The 25,182-nt window shown below is 34.1% G+C and overlaps 1 protein-coding gene across 1 annotated transcript; it reads left to right on the top strand.

Annotated features, from left to right (window-relative positions):
• Window positions 1-1,327: 1,327 nt before the first annotated feature.
• Window positions 1,328-3,673, top strand: LOC115875660 (protein ALP1-like). The gene is made up of 3 exons (XM_030891187.1): window positions 1,328-1,351; window positions 1,428-1,634; window positions 2,792-3,673. Exons 1-3 carry the CDS (start codon window positions 1,328-1,330, stop codon window positions 3,569-3,571), a joined length of 1,011 nt encoding a protein of 336 aa, XP_030747047.1. The 3' UTR covers window positions 3,572-3,673.
• Window positions 3,674-25,182: the final 21,509 nt, after the last annotated feature.

Raw genomic sequence — 25,182 nt, 5'->3', positions numbered from 1 at the left:
ACTACCAGTTAAAATATTTGCACCTATTTCTTGGACATCGCCATGCGTTACATCGCGATATGGCGTTACATCGCGATAGCTTTTACAACAGCTGCAATCCTATCTGGCATTGTTTTTATTAATGATTGACATATGTCAGGGTCAAAATTTTGCCATAATTCATTTAATTTAATTTTCAAATCGGTAACGGTTCTTTGGGGATCATCACGCAATTTTTGCTTCATTTTATGCCATAATGTCTCGATGACATTGAGGTCCGAACTGTTCGAAGGCCATGAGAGGACCTTGATGTTATTGTCCCCAAACCATTTTTTTGTAGTTTTAGCTGTATGGCATGCAGCACCGTACTGTTGGAATAAATAGTTATAGTAATATAATAGTTAATAGTTCCGGTCCGGATAAAGGTCCCTCGCGCTTGGCACAAGACTTTTTGTCAAAATTTGTTGATATTTTGTCGCATTATTTGTTCCTTCTACCACCTCATTTTCCTAAACCCATTGCGGACATACACCCCCAAACCATAATGCCTTTAGGAATTTTGCTGTCCTTTTGAGGAAATCCTTATGAAATGTTTCATTTTTAGTTCTGATAACACGTTTCCGAAAGTCTCCCACGCATACGTCAAACTTCGACTCGTCACTAAATATGACTTTGGACCAGTCTTCAACAGTCCATGACATCTTAGATTTGGCCCAATTCAGCCGATTTATTTTCTGTTTCTTTGTTAGCAGAGGTTTTTCTTTTGCCTAAAATATTGTTAATTATGAAAAATTGTGAATTTCGTAAAAAAAATTGACGATTTTGATCAAAAGATTGTCCAGATTTGTGTATCCACTTTCTACAGCATTCCCCCGATAAAGTCTTTCCTGTCTCTGCATTCCACTGTGCTGTGACGGATCAAGTATTACGACGACCCAGTTTACAATTTTTACTAGCAATCGTCGATCACTATCAATACAATTCTCGGTCTCCCCGAACTTTTGCCTTTAAGCCTCGTTTTGACGGTGATAGTACTATCATGATAGTACTCTCATGATAGTCACCTCGATTGTTCCATCATGAAAGTGAGGTGTTGACACGTATTTTAAAAAATATCGGGATCGTATATAGCAAAATGGCCGACAGGGCAAAAATTTGTGCAGTAGCAGCTGTTATTGGTGAAATAATTAATAAAATTCAACGTAGAAAAAAAAAGGAAAACGAAGAAGATATGGGTGAGAAAATGGATAGCAAGAAGAATTACACTTGGTGCTTCTGAAAGACTTCTGAACGAACTTGCTGTAGAAGATCCGAAAAGTTTCTTAAACTTTTTACGCATGATGAGGAAATGTTTAATACGTTACTAAATAAAGTAAGTATAGGCCTAATTCCAAAATAATCAAAAGTTATATTATTCACTAGGTACAGATAAATTTATTTATTTATAGGTTTGTAGCAAGATAGAAAAGAATTATACTGTTATGCGAGAACCTATATCAGCAAAACTAAAACTTCAAATAGCTTGTCGATACCTTGCCACTGGCGACTCATTGGGATCATTGCAATACCTTTATCGAGTGCCAAAGTGTACTATAAGCCAGTTTTTACCATATGTTTTTGATGCCATATACGAAGTATTAAAAGAATATGTTATGGTAGGTAAACAGTAACTTTATTTACAAAATTCCAATCTCAAACAAAAAAAAATACAAAAAATGTTCAAACAAAATCAACAGAATATTCTAAGTTTTAAGTAAGTATCTATTTTAATTGAAATCAACACCGGCGTCATCACTTTCCGCCCAATTCTTGAAATAATTTGTTAATTGCATCTGACCCTGATGCCGAAATTGATATTGTTCATTTACCCCTGAAGAAGTTGAGGAGTCTGTATTGCCTTGTAAATAACTTTCTGAGCAAATAGTCTCCTGTGCTTCATGGGAAAATAAAGGATTATTGCCATTTTGATTTTGCACTTCATTTGGAACCTGCTGATAATGATATCGTTTATTTTCCCCTGAATAACTTGATAGTTCTGATGTATCGTCTTGTCGATACATTTCTGATGAAGAAGTAGTGGTCCGTGTTTCCTTGTCGAATGAAGTGTTGATTACATTTTGATTTCTTAAACAACGCAGGCGAACAGTTGTTATAGATTTCTGGATATCCTCCTGAAGTAGTAGTGCTTCTTGTAATGGAAGGCACTTAAGTTGGGAAGAAACATGTTGTCCGAATGCATCAAATTCATTGGAGGCAACAGATGCTACTTCTTTTAAAGCTTTAACAGCCTGGTCCAACGATTCATCCTCCTTACTTTTTCCATTGTTCGCGAGTCTTTTCCGAGTCTTTGTTTTTCTCGCCGAATTAACAGAGGGGGTTTCTTCATAATCTCTACTAGGCTCTTGTGAAGATTGATTTGGCGTTATCGGCTGTGCATTAAGCTTTTTAAAACATGATTGTGCCTCTCTTGAATTTGTAAAAGGGTTTTTTTCACACTCCCATGTCTCTTGTGTCGAGTCTTCATTTACTATTGAGGGTGCATTTCCCTGGATTTCTTCTGAAATTTGTTCTGGCAACATCTACAACAAAAAGCAAGATAAATAATATAATAATAGTACATTACCTTATAGGCTGAGAATTTTTTATTATAGCTGAGCCCAGAATTCACGGCCGAGCCGCTAGAAGTGGGCGAAGCAAATAATATAAGATTCGCAGCCCTGTTGTATATACACTATTTTTTTAAGAAATAATATAATAAAATAATATAAAAGAATGATTTTAATTGCTTTAATAAATGTGTTTTCATTTTCAGATACCAAAAACTGAAAACGACTGGAAAAAAATTATAAATGGGTTTGAAACTTGTTGGAATTTTCCGCAGTGCATAGGAGCAATTGATGGAAAACATGTTTTAATTCAGTGCCCTCCTAATTCCGGTTCTCAGTACTTTAACTACAAAAGAACCTTTAGTATTGTACTACTGGCCCTGGTGGATCATAATTATAATTTTATTTTTATTGATATTGGGAGTTATGGCAGCATTTCCGATGGTTCAATATTTGCTAAATCCTCTCTTCATCAAGCGCTTGAAAGAAACATATTGAACCAACCAGACGGTTCCGTTATATTAGGAGACGAAGCATTTCCACTTAAGCCATATTTGATGAAACCCTATCCTCGACGAAATCAATTAAGTATTGCCCAGAAAGTATTTAATTATAGACAATGTAGAGCCAGACGTGTAGTAGAAAATGCGTTTGGCATAATGTCTTCGCGTTTTCGTATATTCAGATCTCCAATATTACTTGCTCCTACCACAGTAGTAAAATTAATAAAAGCTACATGTGCCTTGCACAACTGGATAAGAAAAGTGGGAAATGAAGTAACAGTAACAGCTGATATTGAAGATCACGTGACAGGGCGAATAATTCCTGGAAATTGGCGCAATGTTCCTAGACAAAATGGTCTGGCTGATGTAAGAGCAGCTTTGCAGCGAAATTATTTGCCAGAAGCTCGACAAAAAAGAGAAGACTTAACTAACTATTTTACAGGGCCAGGAGCACTCGATTGGCAATACAAAATGATAGAGTAGTAATTGCGAAGATTCATCCAAATAATGAATTATCATAAATTTCTTCTAATATTTTATAATTTAGGATATGTCAAAAAATATATAAGTAATATAATTTGATCAGCTAAGGGTGTTCAATATCTTAAAAGTCCTCATAATTCTTATAATTCCTTAAAAAAATCCTAATAATTCCCACCAGCTTGTGCAAATAATAATTCCTAGGTGGTTTATCTCTCAAAATCTAACATACAGTATGTCCGGTAATAGGGTAGACAAGAGGGCAAACGGAGCAAAAATTTAAATTTTCAAGGAAAAGACATTCTTTAAAATAAGGGTATTTTATTCTTGTAAAAAAAATTGAAATTTTAACTTTTGGGACACCCTGCGTATATTTTTTTATTTTATCGATAATCGTATTTTTTTGGAAAGCAAAACTTTTTATAAAGAATATCGTTTCCTCGGAAAATAAAATGTTTGGTCCGTTTGTCTACCATCGCCGGACATACTGTAGCGTGTCCCTTGAAAGTAGCTCACCCTTATAACTTTTATTTTTTACCTATTATAACCTTTTAATGTCTGATATATGGTATCAGACATTAAAGGGCTATAATAAGTAAAACATAAAAGTTATAAGGGTGAGCCACTATTAATAAGGGATACCCGGTATAGCAGTATTTTAGTTAGCAACATTCGAAAAAATCCAACAATTCAAAACTATGATCCATTTACTTGATCAACCTGTATGAAATAAAGCTGAAAATTAAACAAAACTTACCAAATTAGATTGTGACTCATTTTCTCCCAAATTTTGTCTCAAAAAACTGTCAGCTACGTGAAACCATGAGAGTTTTGGTTTATACACAGTATCGGTGCCCGATCCAGTTCCCATGGATTTCCTTATTTTAGCAACTTCTTGATTATACGTGCATCTAATGCTCCTTATTTTCTGCCTGAGTTCTTTTATTGTAGAGAGTCCTGATATGGGTAGCAGAAGTTCTTCTGCATGATCCCTCTTGACTCTGTTTTTGAAATCGGGGGAACTTTTTCCATAAACATGGAAACCTTTCATATTCTTCCAAAAATTTTATCGTGTCAAATCGCTGGCTGCTCATTTTTTTACCGAATTTTAATACACAAAATTGTGCACCTCTTCAAAAAACAACTTATCACGAAAGTACTTGCAACTATCTCATCAAGCGAGATAGTCCGAGAGCACTGTCGCGACAGCATGATAGTAACTATCGGGGTATTTACATGGTGATAGTTTATGCGATAGTGTCTCTCATGACAGCAACTATCGCATAATCTATCATCGTGAAAACGAGCCTTTAGGCCGGATATTCCCACTCTCACGATAGTGCTTAAATGTATCCCCAACCGTCGACTTAGCCAAATCTAATTCACCGGCAATTTCACGTATTATTTTATACCCAATATTTTTTTATTATCAATCCACGAATTTTTACATTTGTCGCACTTCCTCTGGCCATTTTTGATTAAATTCGCCAGTATGTTTTGTAAAACGGTTTCTAACAAGCAAATGTCAGTAGCTAATAACTTATGATTAAGTAAATGTCAAAGTTACTTGTTTGACACAAGGTAATTAGATAAATGGAAATGTTAAATAGATAAATGTTCGTATTAAAATACTAATTTCTTAAGTGTCCGAACATTTAGTTGTCATGATATTGTGTATTTTTTGTTTATTTATCCGTCGACAGTTTATTTTCATGTTTATAGAAACCAAACTATATAAATAGTCCTTATAAATGACAGATTTTAATATATTGTTAATATAGTTCTTAAATTTAATAAGTAAATTAACGTTTTCAATAAATTTTTGTTTGCCCGAATATTTAGTTGTTAGGGCTCGTATATAGTGTCTGAGTATTTATATGTTGTTTATTTGTATAAACATTCTATTTCAGTTTTGGACACCGATACATATTTTTACGTGTCCTATAGGATTAGCGTAACCTGTTTCATTAATCATTTAGGAAATGGATGCTAGACCTACAACTCGGTTTCTGTGCGTGTTTCGGTGCTTCTATTCTTATAACAATTTGCACACCGATTACGTTTTTTAGGGTCCCGTACCTGGACCTATAAAATTTGACAAGTAGTGTCGTCTTATACTACAAATATAGGAAAAAATCTGAAAATTATACATTTCTAACTAAATCATAAAAAATATTTCCATTTTTTTAAGTCCATTTCAGTAGTCCGAAAAAGTAGTAAAATGAGAGTTCAGTATTTAACGTTTTATGTAAAACTGGCTAGGTATTTTTACACAAATGAGGAAGGGAATTAAAGATAAAGGATTATACTATATCCGTATTGTAGCACCTTTTTAGACAACTTCTTTATTTTTAAGATTTTGATAGTCAAACATCAACAAAATATTCCTTATGTTTGGACTAAATTTTCTCATATATTATATCACGAAACCTATAAATTTAATCGATTAAACTATTCAAATATATTTTGCGCGTGATATTGCTTGGAAAATAGTTGAATGCACAATAATTTAATAAAATTATTGTGCATGAAACTATTTTTTAAAAAGCAAAATCATGCAAAAAATTATTTGGGTAGTTTAATCAATTAAATTTATAGGTTGAGTGATAGACGGCTAGATTATTTCCTGAATGACTTAGAATGAAGCGAATGGCTTAGGATGAAGCAAATAACTAATAATTAATTAATTACTTATTACTAATAATAATTTTATTAACTATAAAATTTAACATTTTCGGACAACATTTTTTTTACAAACAATTCATTTTCACTACAGCAGTAAATAAAATTTAAAGACGTTTCAAAATGACGTCTCGTAAGTAATGTTTGTGCTTATGCTACCTTGGTCACGCATCCCAACAATGCATCGAGGACCGTTTCGCATGTCAACATATCAAATTCTGACATATTTTTCCCCACTTATTTGTTCAAAATAATATCGAATAAGGGGTTTTCACCGATTAAAATCGTTATTAAGTCATACATATGAGTTGTAAATCAATGTTTTTAAATGAGCTGTTGCCAAAATCTTTCAGAATTAGTGATAAAGGACAAAAATAAAACCCAAAAGGAAGCCGAAAAAATAATCGCGGTTAAACTGGTCTTGGAATTTAATCACTTATCTAAACAAAATTTATTCGAAAAATTAGATTAGCTGATTGGTCCATTTCACGATGAGGGAAATAATCGAAAATAAAGACATAATTTTAATATAGATACAAATAAATTGAAGTTTTGTGATTACAGTGATATATAACTTATATGGTTTTGTAACAAATTGTTCGCTATTTTATGGCAAATGCTGAAGCTCTGCAAACCTTCTTCTTGCAGTGCCATACTCTATACAGAGCGTCGGCTACCTCTCGCATGTACTTGTGATGTGTGTCATCAGTGTTTCACATGTACACGGGGTTTGGAATTTTGGGTGTGGCTTAATACGACAGGATCGGGCTAAGCCTTAGGCAGATTTCTGAAATATAATATATATTTCCTTCGGCGACACACCCGCTTTACCCGACTCCTGAGAGCGACCCGAACAGTACTGCCTAATAGACTTTTAATTAAAGTGTGTAATCAATCATCGAGGTTAAGCAACGGTATGCCCAGTCATAATTGTATGGGTGACTAAATCTTTTAGTAGAAATCTGGATTAAATTTGATAAGTAAGAAAACAACAACTTTGATTATGTTACCTAATTAATGCAGGTATGAACTGTTAGTATAACCACAATTTCCGATAAGTAATTATAGGTTTTGGATCGTCTTCATCTGGAAGATGTTGTATTAGGTTTAAGACAACAGTTTCAGAAGTCAAAATATTTAAATCCATTTGATCCTTATTTTTGGACCAGTAATCAGGCAATTCTGAGACCTTCACGACGTATAATAATAATAATGACTTTATATTGTGCTAAATAAACAAAAATACAATTTTTCACGGTATTTCCAAAGTAGAAATATAAATATGTATTATATAGTATAATACTTTTTTAATAAATTATTGCCTTACTAGGATCCACTCATATTTCCAAGTAAGGTTAGGCTAGGACCGTGGACTGGAAAAGGGACTGGACTGGGAAAAGAATGACCTACATCTGCATATTTTTCGAAGACTTGGCTGCCGTATAGGTTTGACTTTTCAACCATTAAAAATAACATTTCTTTAGTCAAAAACAACACAAAATAGTCTATTGGCTCAGCTAAGGCGAGAATTTCTGCAATTGTTGGACCCATTCCACCTTTTCCAGTGAACCGAAATTGTTGTTGTCTTCCAGTGGGATCATTCCAAACTATGTTATTATAACCTCTTACCGGGTGATGTAGATAAAGTTGCAGTTCTAGCATATCATGGCCTTACGCTGAGCCGTCTACCGGAGATGGAGTTGAGGTTTTAAGACCGGCTTGGAGTTGGTGATGGGGCGGTTGTAGCCTTTTTTTCAGTGAAAAGGGAATATATCTTCATCATCTGAGTTAGACAAGCGCTGGCATTTTGAATCTGTGAAATATTTATTTGAGAGAGAGAGAGAGAGAGAGAGAGATATGTGTTAAAGACGCATCGACTGTAGAGTCTTTTAGCGTCACTTTATACCATTATTTATATATTTATGTCTAAACTAAACGTTCTCCGTAAATATTTATTTATGTTTATATATGTCGATGTCCTTTGTATAATCCAACATAGCCTTGTTATTTTGGAAGGAAAGGGCTGCCTCTGGGTTATCCACGATACCGTGTTGTCTTCGTTTTAACGCGTACTTTGGGCATTCAAAGATAATGTGTTTGGCGGATATTGGAAGATTACATGTTTCACAAATGGGCTGGTTCTGTCCTTTAAGGAGGTGTTCATGGGTAAGTTTCGTGTGTCCTAAACGAATTCTAGTGAGCACAACGAAATCTCTTCTAGGTAAGTTAACTACATTATTTTCAAAATAGTCCCTTTTGCTTTCATGAAGCTTATTTTCATTCATGTCTAAGTCCCATTCTAGTTGGATTATATTATCGATCATATGTTTGCCATAATTTTTTAGATCTTGCACGGAGAAACGAGGTTGGTTTTATGAGGGTTGGGAGTTTCAGCCAAGTAATCAGCTCTGTCATTGCCAGGAATTCCTATGTGGGTCGGAAGCCAAAGGAAAGTGACGTTGTAGTGGTTGCTATTGGCCTTCTGTAGAAGCATTTTGATTGCCATGACTAGTGGATGGTTGGAGTAGAAAGAGGAGATACTTGAAATGGAACTCAATGAATCGGTAGCCACGACCCATCTCTTATAGCTTGATATATAGTCAATATATGTTGAATGGCCTTAAATATTGCAAAAAGCTCTGCTGAGAATATTCCCGTTATGGGATTTAGTGAGAAATACATTTCTTTATCAAACGTATGAAAAGCCGCTCCAGTGTGCCTATCAGTTTTCGAACCATCGGTCTAAACCAGTCGATGACTCTTGTACTTCGAGTTGATGAGATCTTTGAATTGTGCTCTTATACTGAGATGTGAGCATTCCTTTTTGTTGTGGACTTTGAGTGATAGGTCAAGCGAGAGAGGGTGCAGACTCCATGGTGGAAACATACGGGAGAATGGCGCAATATTGAAAGGAGGAGGCAAATCGACTGACAGTCTTTCCTTTATATCTACATAACGGTGGTGAGATGCTGATTGCATCTATTTTGCTGATTGCATCTATTATTCTATTGCTGTTTGTATCTATGTTTGATTTGGGGGTAAATAATTTTGAAGAATTTTTTGTGATTAGGGTGTTCCGGATTAACATGTAGACCAAACGCATATGCTAATAGATGTCGTTCTCTAATATAATTTAGTGTGAGTTGTTCTGATTCACACATTAAGCTTGGTATGGGACTCATGTGAAAAGCGCCCAGTGATTTCCTGATTCCCATGGTATGTACCGCGTTCAGCTTATTTAAATGAGACCGTAGTGTAGACGCATAAACTTGGGACCCGTAATTGATTTTGGATAAGACACAAGCATTGTACCAAACCAAACCCGCAAACGAGAAACATGGTCTGACTCCCAGGTGGTGCCAGATAGAATTTTAATTATGTTAAGATTAGTTTGGCATTTAGAGATTAAGTTGCTGATATGGGTTTTGAAATTAAGAAGTGTGTCAAAGGTAATGCCAAAAAATCGTTGTTCGTGCTGGGAGTTTATTCGATCAGAGCCAATATATAGGTTAACGACCTTCGAGCAGTTTCTTTGGCGACAGAAATGAACTGCAGCCGATTTGGAAGCAGAAAGGGATAAGTTTTTCCCCGTACACCATTTTGTAAATTTATTTAGTGAAGTTTGTATGATGTTCTGACTGTATCCTGCTTCCGTAGAGGAATGATATATTACAATATCATCTGCGAACATTCTGAGAGAAACCCGTTTATCCAATGATGATCTGATATCGTTCACAGCAAGAACGGGCTAATAGTCGAACGTCGGGCTAATAGACGAACCCTGTGGGATTCCACCATTGTGTGGGAAGATGTCGGAGACTGCATGCCCAATTCGAACCTTAAAGAATCTATCGCTCAAGAAACTATTTACGAATTTAAACATATTTCCGGTAATATCGAATTCGCTCAGGCTATGCAGTATTGTGGCGCGATCAATATTATCGAAAGCTTTATCTATGTCAAGGAAAGCCGCTGTCAGATATTTTCTAAATCTCATCGAGTCTTGAACATCTATCTCAAAGCCAATTAGATGATCAGTTGTGGATCTGTCTTTTCTATATGCAAACTGCTCTGGTAGTAAATGACCATGTTTTTCTAAGTACCAGCTTAGGCGGAAGTTTATTATTTTCTCAAGAATATTACATAAATGTGGCGTAAGGCTGATGGGCCTGTAGGCATCTGGATTGGTGATGGTTTTACCCTGTTTATGAATGGGACAAAGGATTGATGTTTTCCATGCTGTGGGAATATAGGATGCTTCCCAGATTTTATTAAATAATTCAAGTATGCAGTTAAGTCCAGACAGCAAGGTTTGGTTTATATATATATATATATATATATATATATATATATATATATATATATATATATATATATATATATATATATATATATATATATATATATATATATATATATATATATATATCCGATGCCATCTCTCCATGCCTGTCTGTCTCTCCATGCACCGTCTCCGAGAGATCTTTCCTCCATAAACGTGTCAATCCCTTCCCGCCAACTTTTTCTCGGTCTACCCGGTTTTCTTCTTCCTGCAGGTTTCCAGTTTATAATTTGCTTTGGGATTCTTATTCTGCCATTCTTTGGACATGCCCGTACCATATGAGTTGACTGTTCTTTATGTCGTCCACTATCGTATGTTTAACTTCCATAATCTCTCTTATGCGTTCATTAGTTATTCGCTCGAGTCTTGATTTGCCTGCTGATCTTCTAGAAAAATCCATCTCTGTAGCTTCCAGCATTTTTTATAGAAGACGTAAACTCATTCCAACTGGATTTTTTGGCTTTTTTAATAGTAAGTTTTGATAGTGCTCTCATTTTCTTGTATTTGATAAAGTTTTCAGGAGTTGGGTGATGTTTAAACCTATTGAGTGCAGCATTTATTTGAGAGTGATACACAATATGTACGTAATTGTAATTTTATTTCAAAATGATAAAATGATTCATGTGGTGTTTTTATTTTAAATTTCCAAATATCGATTTGTCTCTTGGAACATTCTTGAAACGTATAAATAGGTTTGATTGGTCCTGTAGATTATAGAAAGAGGTTATTGTCATTTAAATATCCAATTCAGTCGTCAAATATTCAAATAGTCAATTAAATATGTAGTTACTTGAATGCATTTTGTTCTGGTAGTATGTAGTAATCAACTGAATCTATGGACAAGCTACAATTTAAGTATCATTAATTAATTAATTGGGGACTACTAGAAATCGAAAAAACAGTTATAGACAGTTAGTTATAACGGAATTAAGACGTTCAATATAGTTCATAATATCTGTACAAATGAAGTTCAGTTTCTAAAAAGTTGGCTTTACACCTTTCCCTGTTATCTTAAGAATTCCAAATAGCCAGGGAATCCCGATTAAAATTATGTAAAAAGGAATTGGAAATCTCTTAATTTCATAGTTTGTCACAATTGCAGTATGGGAGTTAAAGAATGAATGTTAAGGGGTTTTCGGATTTTATATTAGATGAATTGAAAATGTTGAATAATTTACAAATGTTGAAAACAAAGTCTTACACTGTCAGGCAATGCCGCTAACGCAATATATATTATGTTTCTAACCCAGTAATAACAGAATTACTAATAACATATTTTTAGTGTTATCTTTATTCGAAATTTGTAGGATTAATGTTCGATTTTGTTAATTTAAGTGCTACTCTGTTATATAATTTACTATTTTTTTCATAGAAAGTGAGTATATCTGACCATAAAGCAACTGTCCTCCAACCTGTTCCAATTATCTTTAAACTGTAGTGTATGTTATTTCTAATAGCTTTAGTCATGAGGTGGATCAATTAGGTAATATTATATATTGTCGGTGAAATGTGATAAACTACTAACTCCATTATTCCTAATTTTAGAGGAGAGAGAAGAAACGGTATAAAAAATATTTACACATGTAGCATGTATATTTATGCGTTAATATGATAAAGAGATAACAATAATATTTATTGGGGACCAATAAAACTCAATATTTCGTTAAAAAATTTATGTTAAAGATGATATATTAAACGTATTATTTACTTAAAATCAAAAAAGGGGTAGTAGCAGGTTATCACGTTTCACTGACGATATGTCTGCAAATTGTATTTTTGATTCTTCTTCCGTCACAGGTAATAATTTTGAGAGTTCTATAAAATTTGGCCAATAATATATTATAAAATTACAATACTCATACTTTTATAGTTTTCAATGATATTTCGTTAAAGCATAAAACGCATATTTGTTGTTGAGGCTGAAATTTTTCTACTTTCATTTTACGCAACTAAAATCAAGTATTATCAGGGGGGTAAGGTATACCAAATGATTGGCACTTTAAGGAATGTTTTAAATTCCTTTTTAGTTATATTCCTTTGATTACCATAAAATTATTCTGTTATGGTTTTCTGTTATATCGAGACTTGGCTTTTTTGAAAATAGATTTATAATTTGAGATATAAATAAGTGGATATTTATCAAAAACCAAAACAAGTTCCAATTCCCAATTATGGGCAGTTATGGCGCTATTCATTAGCACTGGGGAAATCTAAATATTTTTTTTGTTTTCAGCTATTTCCAAAACGTGGCGGTATCTGTTCCGAGGCAAAGGTTTTTTTTCTCATAAATCTCAGTAAAATAAGTAAACCTAGATGTTTCTAAATTAGCTGTTACGATGATATTTTCATTAATTACATCTCGTTTTATGTTATATTGATATATATTCCACAGAATTAATATACAAGCTTTAATATAATGTAAAAGATTATCGCAAAAGGGTCTTAAATCTAATTGTACAAGTAACTCTAACCTATAATTAACAATACACTTTTGATTTAAAATTAATCGAATGTCTTCCATCGTGAAACAAAACGGCTCATCCAAACACGGCACTGTAATTATATCCTTATCCATTATCTCTTCTAAGAATTTGCTTGCTTTAACGGTGAAATTTTCAGATAGGGCTTGAACTGTTTTCACCATTTTCTCATCGTCAGGCACCGAAACAACTGATGACACAATATCCAAAAACTCGAACCAATCGGTATTGTCAAAAGATATTAGTCGAGTTTTGGCGTTTACCAGGTTACGGAATGTGGTCACATCTGTGGTAACGAACTGGTTACTGATTTGAAATATGGTTAGGATAACCGATACCTAACGCCAAAACGCATTCTGTGTTGCCGTATAGTTTATCTTTGGTTGTCATTTGTCATTTGTCACCTGTCTATTGTTGTGTCATATCTACCGTCAACTGTCGACTTGCTTTTTTCAAATTCCTTGCGAGTGTGCGTTAAATATTTTTATTTTTATTGTATAAATCAAAATGAGTCTTAGTGATAGTGATGATGAGATAATAATGCCTTTTTTAAAGGAAAATAATGATGAACAAGACTTTGAAATTTTACATTTTATGGAATCCACTGAAACGAATAAAGTTTTGACGGCGGCAACATGTGCAAGTAAGGATAATTTTTGACTTTTTTTGTACAATTGTAATAAGAAATAATTTTTAGGAATTTTTCACGGTATTCGGCAGAATCACATAAGACCTAAGTTATATTGCGAAGCAGTTGTGCCACAAATGTCTGATGAAGACTTTTATAAACTACATCGTATGACCCGTCAAACATTTACTAATGTAATACTGGAATTAAAATTTAGCAATACATCATTTGAAAGAGCGTGTGTTGGTGGAAATGATGTATTATCAGCAGGGAAGGAGGTTCTAGTTACATTAACGTATCTTGGAACCCAAATGAGCTATTTACGAATATCTGAGCTTTTTCATATAGCAAAGTCATCAGCAAACAATATTGTTCATGAATGTGTCTTACTTATACTACAGTTATCCAAAAATATATAAAGTGGCCCACAAGAAATGAATCAGATATTATAGCTAATAAGTTCCAAATGGTAGCCAATTTTCCAGACACTATTGGTGCTATAGATGGATCGCATATTAATGTAAAACCTCCAGTAGATCAACAAGATAGCTACACTAATAGAAAAATGCAGAAATCTAAATTTATTCTCGGTCCAACAGAAACAAGTAACTGTTGACGGATTCAGTTGGGTTTTTGAAGTGCCTCTCACCACTGTAAAGTTATAGATATACAACTGCCTAGAATAATAGGCTTGTTGATCAGGCACCTTAGGCAAAACCTGATTTTTTTGGCAGTCATGAACGCCATCCTCTGCTTCTCTCAAGAGCTAAAAATACGCTTCAGCCCGCATTTTATGCACTTTTTTCTCGGCAAGCAAGTCCTTTTTAACATTCTCGTCATTACAGCTCTTTATCTTCTCTGTCAACTGTAAACATGTTGAACATACGTCGTGCGCGGATTTCCGAAACCCAAGTTGTAAGAGGTTTGATTTTTAGTCACTGTGTCAATCCTTCTTAGTGTTATTCCCAAAATATTCATAAAAGACTGTTTGCAAATTGGCACAAGTCTCTTTTGTTCACTAACGATATAAAAATGCGCTTGGAACTTTTTTTCGCTATGTCTCGAATTTTTTGGCCTTTTTCGCTTCACCGGAATGTTCTGGCAATATTTTAGAATGAAGTTATCTTTGTAAACCTTTTCCTTTACTTTATAATTTTTTTGTGAAAACTGTGTATTTCAGCTATTGTTAGCAAACTGCATTGAAACGCAGAGGTTTTGTGGCCACAAGTTGGGTAAATCGGAAGTAAATGTGGACTATACCTAATTAAAATTTTTCTCATGGAATGAACTCTATTACACCTAATATAAATGCTACTTCTTACCTAAGACATTTCGCTTGTCTTTTCTTCCATCCGGAAGGATTTCTTTTCCTCTTTCGGCCTTTGCCTTCACTAACAGGTGTTACATTAAGATCCATTGTTAATTAAAACTATGCTGATTACTTTAAACACTTAATAACTACAAAAACATAAGAGCGTACAAACTAACAACCTTATTACTTTTCAGCAAACAACACAATAATGGCGTTTAGAAACCGTTAATAAACTGACGGTAAACAAATTTAGGCGCCAATCGGATATTGTACACTTTGAATATTAACTTTGGGTATTGCCTTAAAATACATTGGAGATTGTACGCTTTGCTTTCATTGATGACCAAGGTACAATTTGAAACTAACAAATGGAAGGAAATTGTACAGTTTGGAACTAATCTCAAATTTTAACCCTAATTTTATGCTGGAGAATGACCGTTTTGACGCAAAGTAATTTTATTTTTGAATCTAGCGCCACAAATTACACCAGAAACGACATCTATCTCATTTTTATCAAAACTTGGAGATTGTACACTTTGGAACTAGACTTCTCATATATACTAATACAAAAAACTAATAACTAAATAACTATAACCTAACTGACCTAAAGCCAAGAAAAAATTAAATAAAATATATATTGAAAGGTCAAAGAAAAGAATAAAAAAAAACAATAACTATAACTTACATATATACTAATAAAAAAAACTAATAACTATAACTTACAGATTTACTAATAAAAAAATAACTAAAAACCTACCCTATATACCTACTAAAAAAATAACTAAGAAAAAACTAAGATTAAAACTCAATCTTTGTGCTGAAATTTTAATTCTATGTATTTTTCAAACAAATCATTTGCCCTTTTTTTTCTTTATTTCGTTCAATAAGAAGATCTTCTAATCTTTTGAACCTTTTTTCCTGATTTTCTTCTAAGGGCTTCAATGACTTGTTGAAATCTTCCAACACCGATTTTGGACGCGCTGACTTTCTCGGTGTAGTGAGAGAGGCTCTATCCTGCTCACTATTTTCATTTGTGCCTTCTGCAACAATTGTTTGTACAACTGCAGCAGTAACTGGCTCATTCGACACCTGAGCCTGAGATGTAGATGGAATCTCGTCAGATGGAATTGATTTTTTATTATAAGTGTATCCGTTAAATTAGGTGGATACACCTTATGTTTATCTCCCAATATGTCAAATAAGAGACTGTAAAAAACTGGCTTGGTTATTTTCCCTGAACCAGTTTTTTTCTTATTTGACTCAAATTTCAGGAATGCTTTTTCAAGATTCCGCCACTTTTGGTGTACCTTGTCTATACTCGTTGTCGTGTTCTCTCTGCTACATTAAATCCTTCCTTAACCAAATGTTTGTATACTGAGTGGAAAATATCTCGTTTTCTAGTTTTTTTGTCTCTTAATTTAATTTGTATTTTTTTCGTCTTTTAAAAACAGTAGTATCTTCTCAGTGGCAGCTCTATCCCTCTCTGTAGGTACCTTTGTAGACCAGATAATACCCAAATTGTTATTAAAATTATTAACTAAGGCAATTTTGTAATACTAAAAGTAAACAGTGCATATATTTTTATATTTACCATTCTTTGAGTCAGATTCTTCATTTATAACATACTCTCATCTTCATTACATACTCTCATCTTCATCATTTATGTCATCGGGACTAGATAAAAAAACCCTCCTCTATGTTACTAATGTTAGAAACTGTTTTATTCTCTTGCAAATGCATTTCTATGGCTAATTTTCTATTATGAAGCTATTATTCGAACTATTTTGTCTGATTTTCCCCATAGCCAACATCGCCCAGCGTTGATAAAGATTGGTTCAAGTATCCCTTTAATATGTTCAATCCCACGACCAAGTTGGAATTTTCAGAAGGCAAATTGGATGACCTATTCCAGAGACCTGGATAAAACTTTAGGTTGGATTCCTCCAACCCCGGAGAGCTACGAGAGATTTGTCGGTGCAATTATTAGTACAGCAAAGAAGCATATACCTAGAGGTTTTCGCAGAGAATACCTACCAGGATGGGACCAGATCGCCGAAGAATTGTACGAGCAATTTCAAATTAGTGGCGACAGGGAGATAGCAGACGAACTTATACACAGTCTGTCTAGACGAGAGAAGTGGATGAAAACAGCCGAGGATACAGATTTTAAAAGATCTAGCAGAAAAGTGTGGGCCCTCCTACGTAAGTTGGGAGGCGGAAAAGGACCACTTCGTGAAAATATAGCAATCGATCCCAATAAAGCAGCATCCCACATTGTCATGACATCTAAAGGAAAAACTCACCGAGAAACCACCACTCGTATTAAAAAAGATCTTAGATCCCTCAAAGCTGCCTGCACTGCCAATCCAGTCTACTCGAGGGAGTTCACGGTTGATGCGTTCACGGTTTACCGAGGCGATATCCGCTGTGAACCCCGAAAAATCTCTGGGTTTTGATTTCCGGGATTCATCCTGAATTTCTCATTCACGCTGGTGGGTTTACAAAACTATGACTGGCAAGATTTTTCACTGCTATAATGAAGTCCGGTAACTTTCCGGCCAAGCTCAAACATGGAAAAATTATAGCAATTCTAAAACCAGGCAAACCGACAGATCTCCCACAAAGCTATCGACCAATCGCTCTGTTAAGTTCTTTGTATAAACTTTTCGAACGAGTACTGTATAACCGACTGAGTCCCATTGTATTTGCCAACATTCCTATAGAACAAGCAGGATTCCGGCCCAATCGAAGTTGCTCGGACCAAGTTATGTCTTTGACCTCATACATCGAAGCAGGTTTTCAGAGAAAGGACAAAATCTCCACAGTGTTCATAGACCTCTCTGCAGCTTACGACACTGTTCTGTCGCCACGGACTACTTTACAAACTAATTAGAATAGTACCATGTTTGAGGATCATTAAACTAATTGATAGTATGATTGGTGGCAGAGGTTTCCGGGTTGTTATAAGTAAGCAGAAAATACTAAAAATGGATTACCGCAGGGATCGGTGTTAGCATCCTTGCTTTTCAACCTGTATATAGCCGACATATCAAAAATGATATGTAGAAAGTTCGGATACGCCGATGACTGGGTTATAGCCACCGGACATAGGTCAATGGAAGTTACTGAGCAAGTCTTAACATCCGATTTGACAGTACTAGCAGAGTATTTTCACAAGTGGCGGCTTAAACCAAACGTTTGTAAAACAGAGGCTTCTTGTTTTCACCTCAATAACAGAGCGGCAAATAGGGAACTTGAGGTATACTGTGAGGGAAGACAGCTCTCACACAACAGACAACCCACATATCTTGGAGTTACGTTGGATAGAACTCTGTCATATAAGGTCCATCTCACCAAGCTTGCTGCAAAAATACGCACACGGAACAACTGCGGCGACTTTTTAAAAGGTTAGGAAAAATTATAAAAAAGATGGTAAAAATTAAAAAGAAAACCGCAGCGTACGGCTGCTCTTCGTCTGGTGAACAATAGGTGTAGGTTCATTTAATTATTTTTGTATATTGTTGGGCACCACTTAATTTAAGCCAAGTTAAGGTGATATTTAAAAAATTAAGAAAATTACCACGGGCTAAAGATGTTCAGTAATGATATATCTCAAATTAAAACAACAAAATTTAATAAAAAACTATGTACATTTATTAATAATTAAATAACTCCAGTTTGAAAGTGAATTAAAAAGTCATTTAAAAAAACAATAAATTAATATTATATTGATATAGCGAAAGTTAAATTAAATATTACTAAATATAAATCATCAAACGTAATCGTTTGTTAAGTTTCATCAAAAAATAGGTTTCAATATAAGGTAAGTTTCAGTAGAAAGTTAAGAAAAGGGCAAAAAGATTCTAAAGCAAAACGTAAATGAGTACTTAGCTTTTGCTCTGAAGCTGTAGTCAATCAGTGTTGAGTTGGTGTCGTACTGGGGCCCATATCCATTATGTAACTGCTTCAAACCCTCAGAAAACTTGTAAATTTGCGGAAAAAGGGAAAACTCGTCAATTTCACACCAACCGCCAACAGGGAACCTTCACGGAACCATTCATAAAAACCAAAAACTGCTCAAAACTTCGGCTCAAAAAAGAACTACTGCTAAATCTTCTTAAAAAAAAACTCGTCCAAAATGTTCTCAAAAAAACTTCTCGTTTCCAAAACGAAAGTTGCTCCCAAAATCTACTCCAAAAAACTCCCAAAATGTCAAATCTTCCCCTTAAGTTGGTAAGGGACATACTCGCAGGGCTATTCTCCGCCACATACGATGTACCAAAAAACTTTTCAAAGAAAACGAGAACCACTTCACCAGTGGTTGAAATGGAAGTGTCGAAAAATCCGAATAAAATGTTAAAATTCTGCCAGAGATTATCTTCTGACGACAAAAAGTAAATACACACCAAACTATGCTCGAAATAAGGAAACCTCAGGAAAGTTATTAATAACATTTAAAGAAAAATTTAAATAATAATATAAATGGCAACCCAGCGCCACCACATCGAACGGCATTCACAGTACTACCAAAATTGCAGCGGTACCGACTAGGGATGGGCATTATTTGCTTAAATTCTGCTAGAGATGTAGCGCAAAAATAAGAAATTATTTTAGGCTGCTACACGACATATTACAAAAGCTATGCGGCACTACCTGGGGATCATCTGCGGCCACTCTAAGAACATCACCCTTGAGCCTCGTGTACTCAACGGCCGAATACTGTTCACCTCTCTGGTTGAATAGTGCCCATGTCAACAAAGTGGATGTCCAGCTGAATATCACAATGCGAATCATCTCAGGGGCTATACGAACTACGCCCAAATACTGGTTGCCTGTTTTAAGTAACATACCTCCTCCTAACTTGAGGAGAAAACAGGCTTTACATAGAGAGCACAAGAAAATATTGCTAAACCGGGAACTACCAGTACATTGTGACATTGAAGATTTAAATATTAATAGACTCCGCTCAAGAAAGCCACCACTCTCATCAAAAACACTGACGAGAATGCAGAGTTCAATTTATATGAAGCATGGATGAACGAATGGATGGAAAACGCTCCACCACAAAGTCGGGATTTCACATGTATCTTAGCAGTTCCTCCTGGTTTTGAGCAGCCTCGCAAAATATGGGTAACTCTAAACAGGCTGAGAACCGAACATGGCAGGTGCATGGATTCTCTCTATAAATGGGGAAAGGCCACCACTCCGGTATGTAATTGTGGAGCTCTATGACAGACTGTTCGACATATTAGAGAATAATGCGCTTTAACGGCATATGAGGGAGATTTTGGAGATTTCCTGAAGGCAACACCAAGTGCGATTGATTATATAAAAAGACTAGATGTTTGTTTGTGACAATTTGTTTTGTACTATATTTTAAATTTTCCTTTCTACATTTTGTGTTTGACATGTCCAATTTTTGTTCATATTCATTGCTTTGGTTAGCTTTTCTTTGTGGAGGGTGTTAAGCTGTGGTTTTTATACCGTATGATCGAAAAAACATGGCGTCCAGTTGGCTGGGAAATGACGATCGATGACATTTCCCATATAAATTTACATATAAAATGACAGCGATCTTCATTTCATAGCTATCATTGACCCGTTTTTTCTCGATCATACGGTATTTTAATAATTAACTGTGATTTTGCAAAAATATTATTAGATTGGTTAGGATTTGGGTTGCTTTGGTTAGCTTTTCATTGTGGAGGGTGTTACGCTGTGGTTTTTATATTTTAATAATTTACTGTGATAGATTAGTTAGCATTTTAGATACTTTTAAATGATTTTTTTTGGTTAAAAAGTGCTTCATCCAAGGATTTTTTTCTTATAAACTGTTCTATAGCAATAGAGCTTTCGACTAAAAAAATAAAAATTGCGAAATTCTGAGGTACTTAATGTTTACCAGACCCAGAAATACTTACTATTATTAGAAATTTCTTTGTTTTTCAAGACTTGCTCCATAACATAGACTTCAGGTTGTTTGGTTTTCTGTAATTCTTCTTCGTAAAATCCACCGCTGATGGGATTGCCTTGATAATACTCTAAGAGGTATGTTGCAGGGTTTGATTTTTACTTTAGATATTTTGAAAAGCTCAGTAGTTCAATTTGGTGTATATCCTTTTTCAAATAGATGGTTCTGTTTTAATATTTTAACAGTATCCCCAACTTTAAATTTCGATAATTCACTATATGAAAATAAATCTATTTAAAATCCATTTTTGTAATACTGTCTACTAATTAATGTTTGACAAGATAGAGGTACATTTATTTTTTTAATATCCTCTTTCTTTTTTACATGGTAACTTATTACATTTGCACTTAGTTCAGTTAGTTTGGTTGGTGTCCACATATTATTACCTAGATATGTAGGTGTTGCACAGTTTTGTCTGCTCGAGTGCATAGTCAAAGTTGTAATGATGTCTTGAGCACTAACAAAAAAAAAATTGAAAAAATGTATTAGTACAAGTTTGAGGAAGCGATGAAACCGATCCCAAAACACAAAAAACCAGGAAGCAAACGATGCAACGAGGCACCGTGTGCAACCCAGGAGATGGAAAAAAAATTGATGAAGAAACGAAAATAAATGATGGAAAATAAATTTCTTGCAGTTTTTAGGTATAGAATAAAATTATATAAGAGTTTCTTGCCTTGAACTGCTAATATAGAAATTATTTCCACGCTGTGTTCGTCATAATGTGGATCAACCTGCTCTCACTACCGGTTTCGGGGCCCTACTCCATCATCAGGTGAGCTTGTGTATTTCCACAAAACGACGAGCACGGCGCAGAATATATAAATACGACTTGTCGTAAAGTAACGGTAAGATATTAAGTCCCGCATCGCGAGATAGCGGCCTGCGTGCAATGGTAGTACTTTTGTACCACCGAGGCACAACTATCGATAGTAAATAAAGGCTTTTTTCGGCTAGCCCAAAATATATAATGGAAATACAATTTGGTTTCACACCAAAACTGAAACGAAAAAATAAAAATACTCATTAAACAAGAAAGGAGAAGTCAAAATGATTATTGCTGTAATAAAATAATACACTGGATAAAAAACTTACGTGAACATTTCTCTCATCACCACTAAACCCATATTATAATGATTTAATTATGATGGTGGATGGAACGCTAGCCATTTTTTCAAATTATTGCTGAACTATTAGAGTAACTATGTGAATGCGTTTTAATTTTTTGCTTGCTATTTATACATGTTTTAAAAGATAATAATTAACCGAATCAACAAGTAACGTTTACACTTATAAATTGGGTTTTTCGTCATATGTAGAATTAAGATTTAACAAAGCATTATATATTAATTATTTTCTTTTCTATTAAAATAAGGGTTTCCAGCACCCTTTTTTCACTACACAGAACCAATAAATTGCGTTTTTCTTCATATGTAGAATTAGGATATAACAACGCATTGTATTTTAGTGTTATTTGTACTAATAGGTAGTGGAATTAAATTATTTTTATATTTTCTATTAAAATAAGGGTGTGCATTGTCCATTTCCACTACGCAAAACCAATAAAATGTGTTTTTCTTCATACGTAGAGTTAGGATTTAACAAAATATTGTATTTATAGAGAGGTTAAAAATTTTACGTTAAAGATGATACATTAAACGTATTATTTACTTAAAATCAAAAATAGAAATACTCATTAAACAAGAAAGGAGAAGTCAAAATGATTATTGCTGTAATAAAAGAATACACTGGATAAAAAACTTACGTGAACATTTCTCTCATCACCACTAAACCCATATTATAATGATTTAATTATGATGGTGGATGGAACGCTAGCCATTTTTTCAAATTATTGCTGAACTGTTAGAGTAACTATGTGAATGCGTTTTAATTTTTTGCTTGCTATTTATACATGTTTTAAAAGATAAAAATTAACCGAATCAACAAGTAACGTTTCACACTTATAAATTGTGTTTTTCTTCATATGTAGAGTTAAGATTTAACAAAGCATTATATTTTAATGTTAATTGTACTAATAGATACTGGAATTAAATTATTTTCTTTTCTGTTAAAATAAGGGTTTCCAGCACCCTTTTTTCACTGCACAGAACCAATAAATTTTGTTTTTCTTCATATGTAGAATTAAGATATAACAACGCATTGTATTTTAGTGGAATTAAATTTTATTTTTTATATTAAAATAAGGGTGTGCATTGTCCATTTCCACTATGCAAATCCAATAAAATGTGTTTTTTCTTCATACGTAGAGTTAGGATTTAACAAATTAAATTGTATTTAGAGAAAGGTTAAAAATTTTACCTTAAAGATGATACATTAAACGTATTATTAATTTAAAATCAAAAATAGAGTTAGCAGGTTATCACGTTTCACTGACTATATGTCTGCAAATTGTATTTTTAATTGTTCTACCCTCACCCGTAATAATTTTGAGAGTTTGATCTCATGTCAGAAATCGAGCAAACAACTTCAAAACATATAGGACCTATGGATTTAATAACATAGAGATAAAATTTTCCTTCAAATATTTTTTATCATTGCCATCATATGAAGTGGGGAAAGAGGGTATGCCATAGGTTTCTTCCAATCAGGTCTTATTCCCCGCACCACAACTGTTTCAGAGGAAGGCGGATTATCCGTGCGAACTATTCTGTTATCTTCTAAACCAATAACAGTAATATATGAAAAGTACAGGGGAAAAAAAGAGGGTCCAAAACAGTCAATTCTGAGTAGTAAGTTTTATTTAAAAACACTGATATTTTACATAAGTGTTACTAACTTGAACTAAGACAGTTTTTGACAGAACATTGAAAAAAATACATTTTTGATATAAGAGTAGAAGAAAAAAGTTTTATTCCGAATACAAAAAAAACTTCAATCACCTACAATGAATCCTACAAATGGGGTATTTGTGTAAAAAAGCCAGTGCTTCTTGGGAACAGAATCGTTTTAGGTGATGTAAGTCCTCAAATTTGGCTTTAGATATAGGTATTGGCCCTTCATACTTGGAAGCAAAAAATACTTTTCAGTTAAAGAAAGTCTTTTTCTTTTCTGCTTTATAACAACACTTTCGACTTCTAGGCCGTTATAATTTGCCCTATGAATCATCATACGAGGATGGGTTTCAATTATAGTTAATTCCCTTACGGGTCTTGATGGAGAAGGACATTTGCTCATATAAATATCTGCCAGAAATTTTGCCCAACTCTTGAAAATGGATTGATCTTCGCAAGAAATCTCTTTGAAGGGGTTTGGTTTCGATCAGGAGCTTCTTAAAACTGCATTCCATTTTTGAGGCAGTTCAAAATAACTTTTCTGGTTCACTAAGCCCATATTTCTATCGAATTCAAGATACGAATGACCGCGGATTGGAAAAACAACCTTCATTTTCCTTAGTCTTTTAACAAAATGCACAATACATTCTAAAAACTGTGAAGTTTTTATTTTGTCCACAGCATTACTCACAGAATATTGTACGCTCCTTGACTTCAAAATACAGATGGTTAAAAATATAATCCCACAGTAGTAGTGAAGCGACATCATCAGTTGTTTTGACCCACTTCGCTTTGCCTCGACCTACTTTCAATTCTTAAAAACGCCTGAAAACCACTCGTGAGGAGAGCGAGGGGGGATTTTTAGCGTTTTTTGTTACCTTGTTCAATTTTGTTTTGTTTTCAGCTATTTCCAAAACGTGGCGGTATCTGTTCCGAGGCAAAGTTTTTTTTCATAAATCTCAGTAAAATAAGTAAACCTAGACGTTTCTAAAATAGCTGTTACGATGATATTTCGTTAATTACATCTCGTTTTATGTTATATTGATATATATATTCCACATTCCAGAGAATTAATATACAAGCTCTAATATAATGTAAAAGATTATCGCAAAAGGGTCTTAAGCCTAATTTTACAAGTAACTCCATCTTCGTAAATGTCGTAAATGTCTTCCATCGTGAAACAAAACGGCTCATCCAAACACGTCACTGTAATTATCCACTCTTCTAAGAATTTGCTTGCTTTAACGGTGAAATTTTCAGATAGGGTTTGAACTGTTTTCACCATTTTCTCATCGTCAGGCACCGAAACAAATGATGACACAATATCCAAAAACTCGAACCAATCGGTATCAAAAGATATTGTCATTAATTCATTGGGTAGATTGATGAATAATTCGTTCAAAATTT

The sequence above is a fragment of the Sitophilus oryzae genome, unplaced genomic scaffold (assembly GCF_002938485.1).
Source record: "Sitophilus oryzae breed Bouriz unplaced genomic scaffold, Soryzae_2.0 scaffold_1058_pilon_pilon, whole genome shotgun sequence".
In the NCBI taxonomy this organism is placed as follows: domain Eukaryota; kingdom Metazoa; phylum Arthropoda; class Insecta; order Coleoptera; family Curculionidae; genus Sitophilus; species Sitophilus oryzae.
This window is presented reverse-complemented; position numbering and strand designations above follow the sequence as displayed.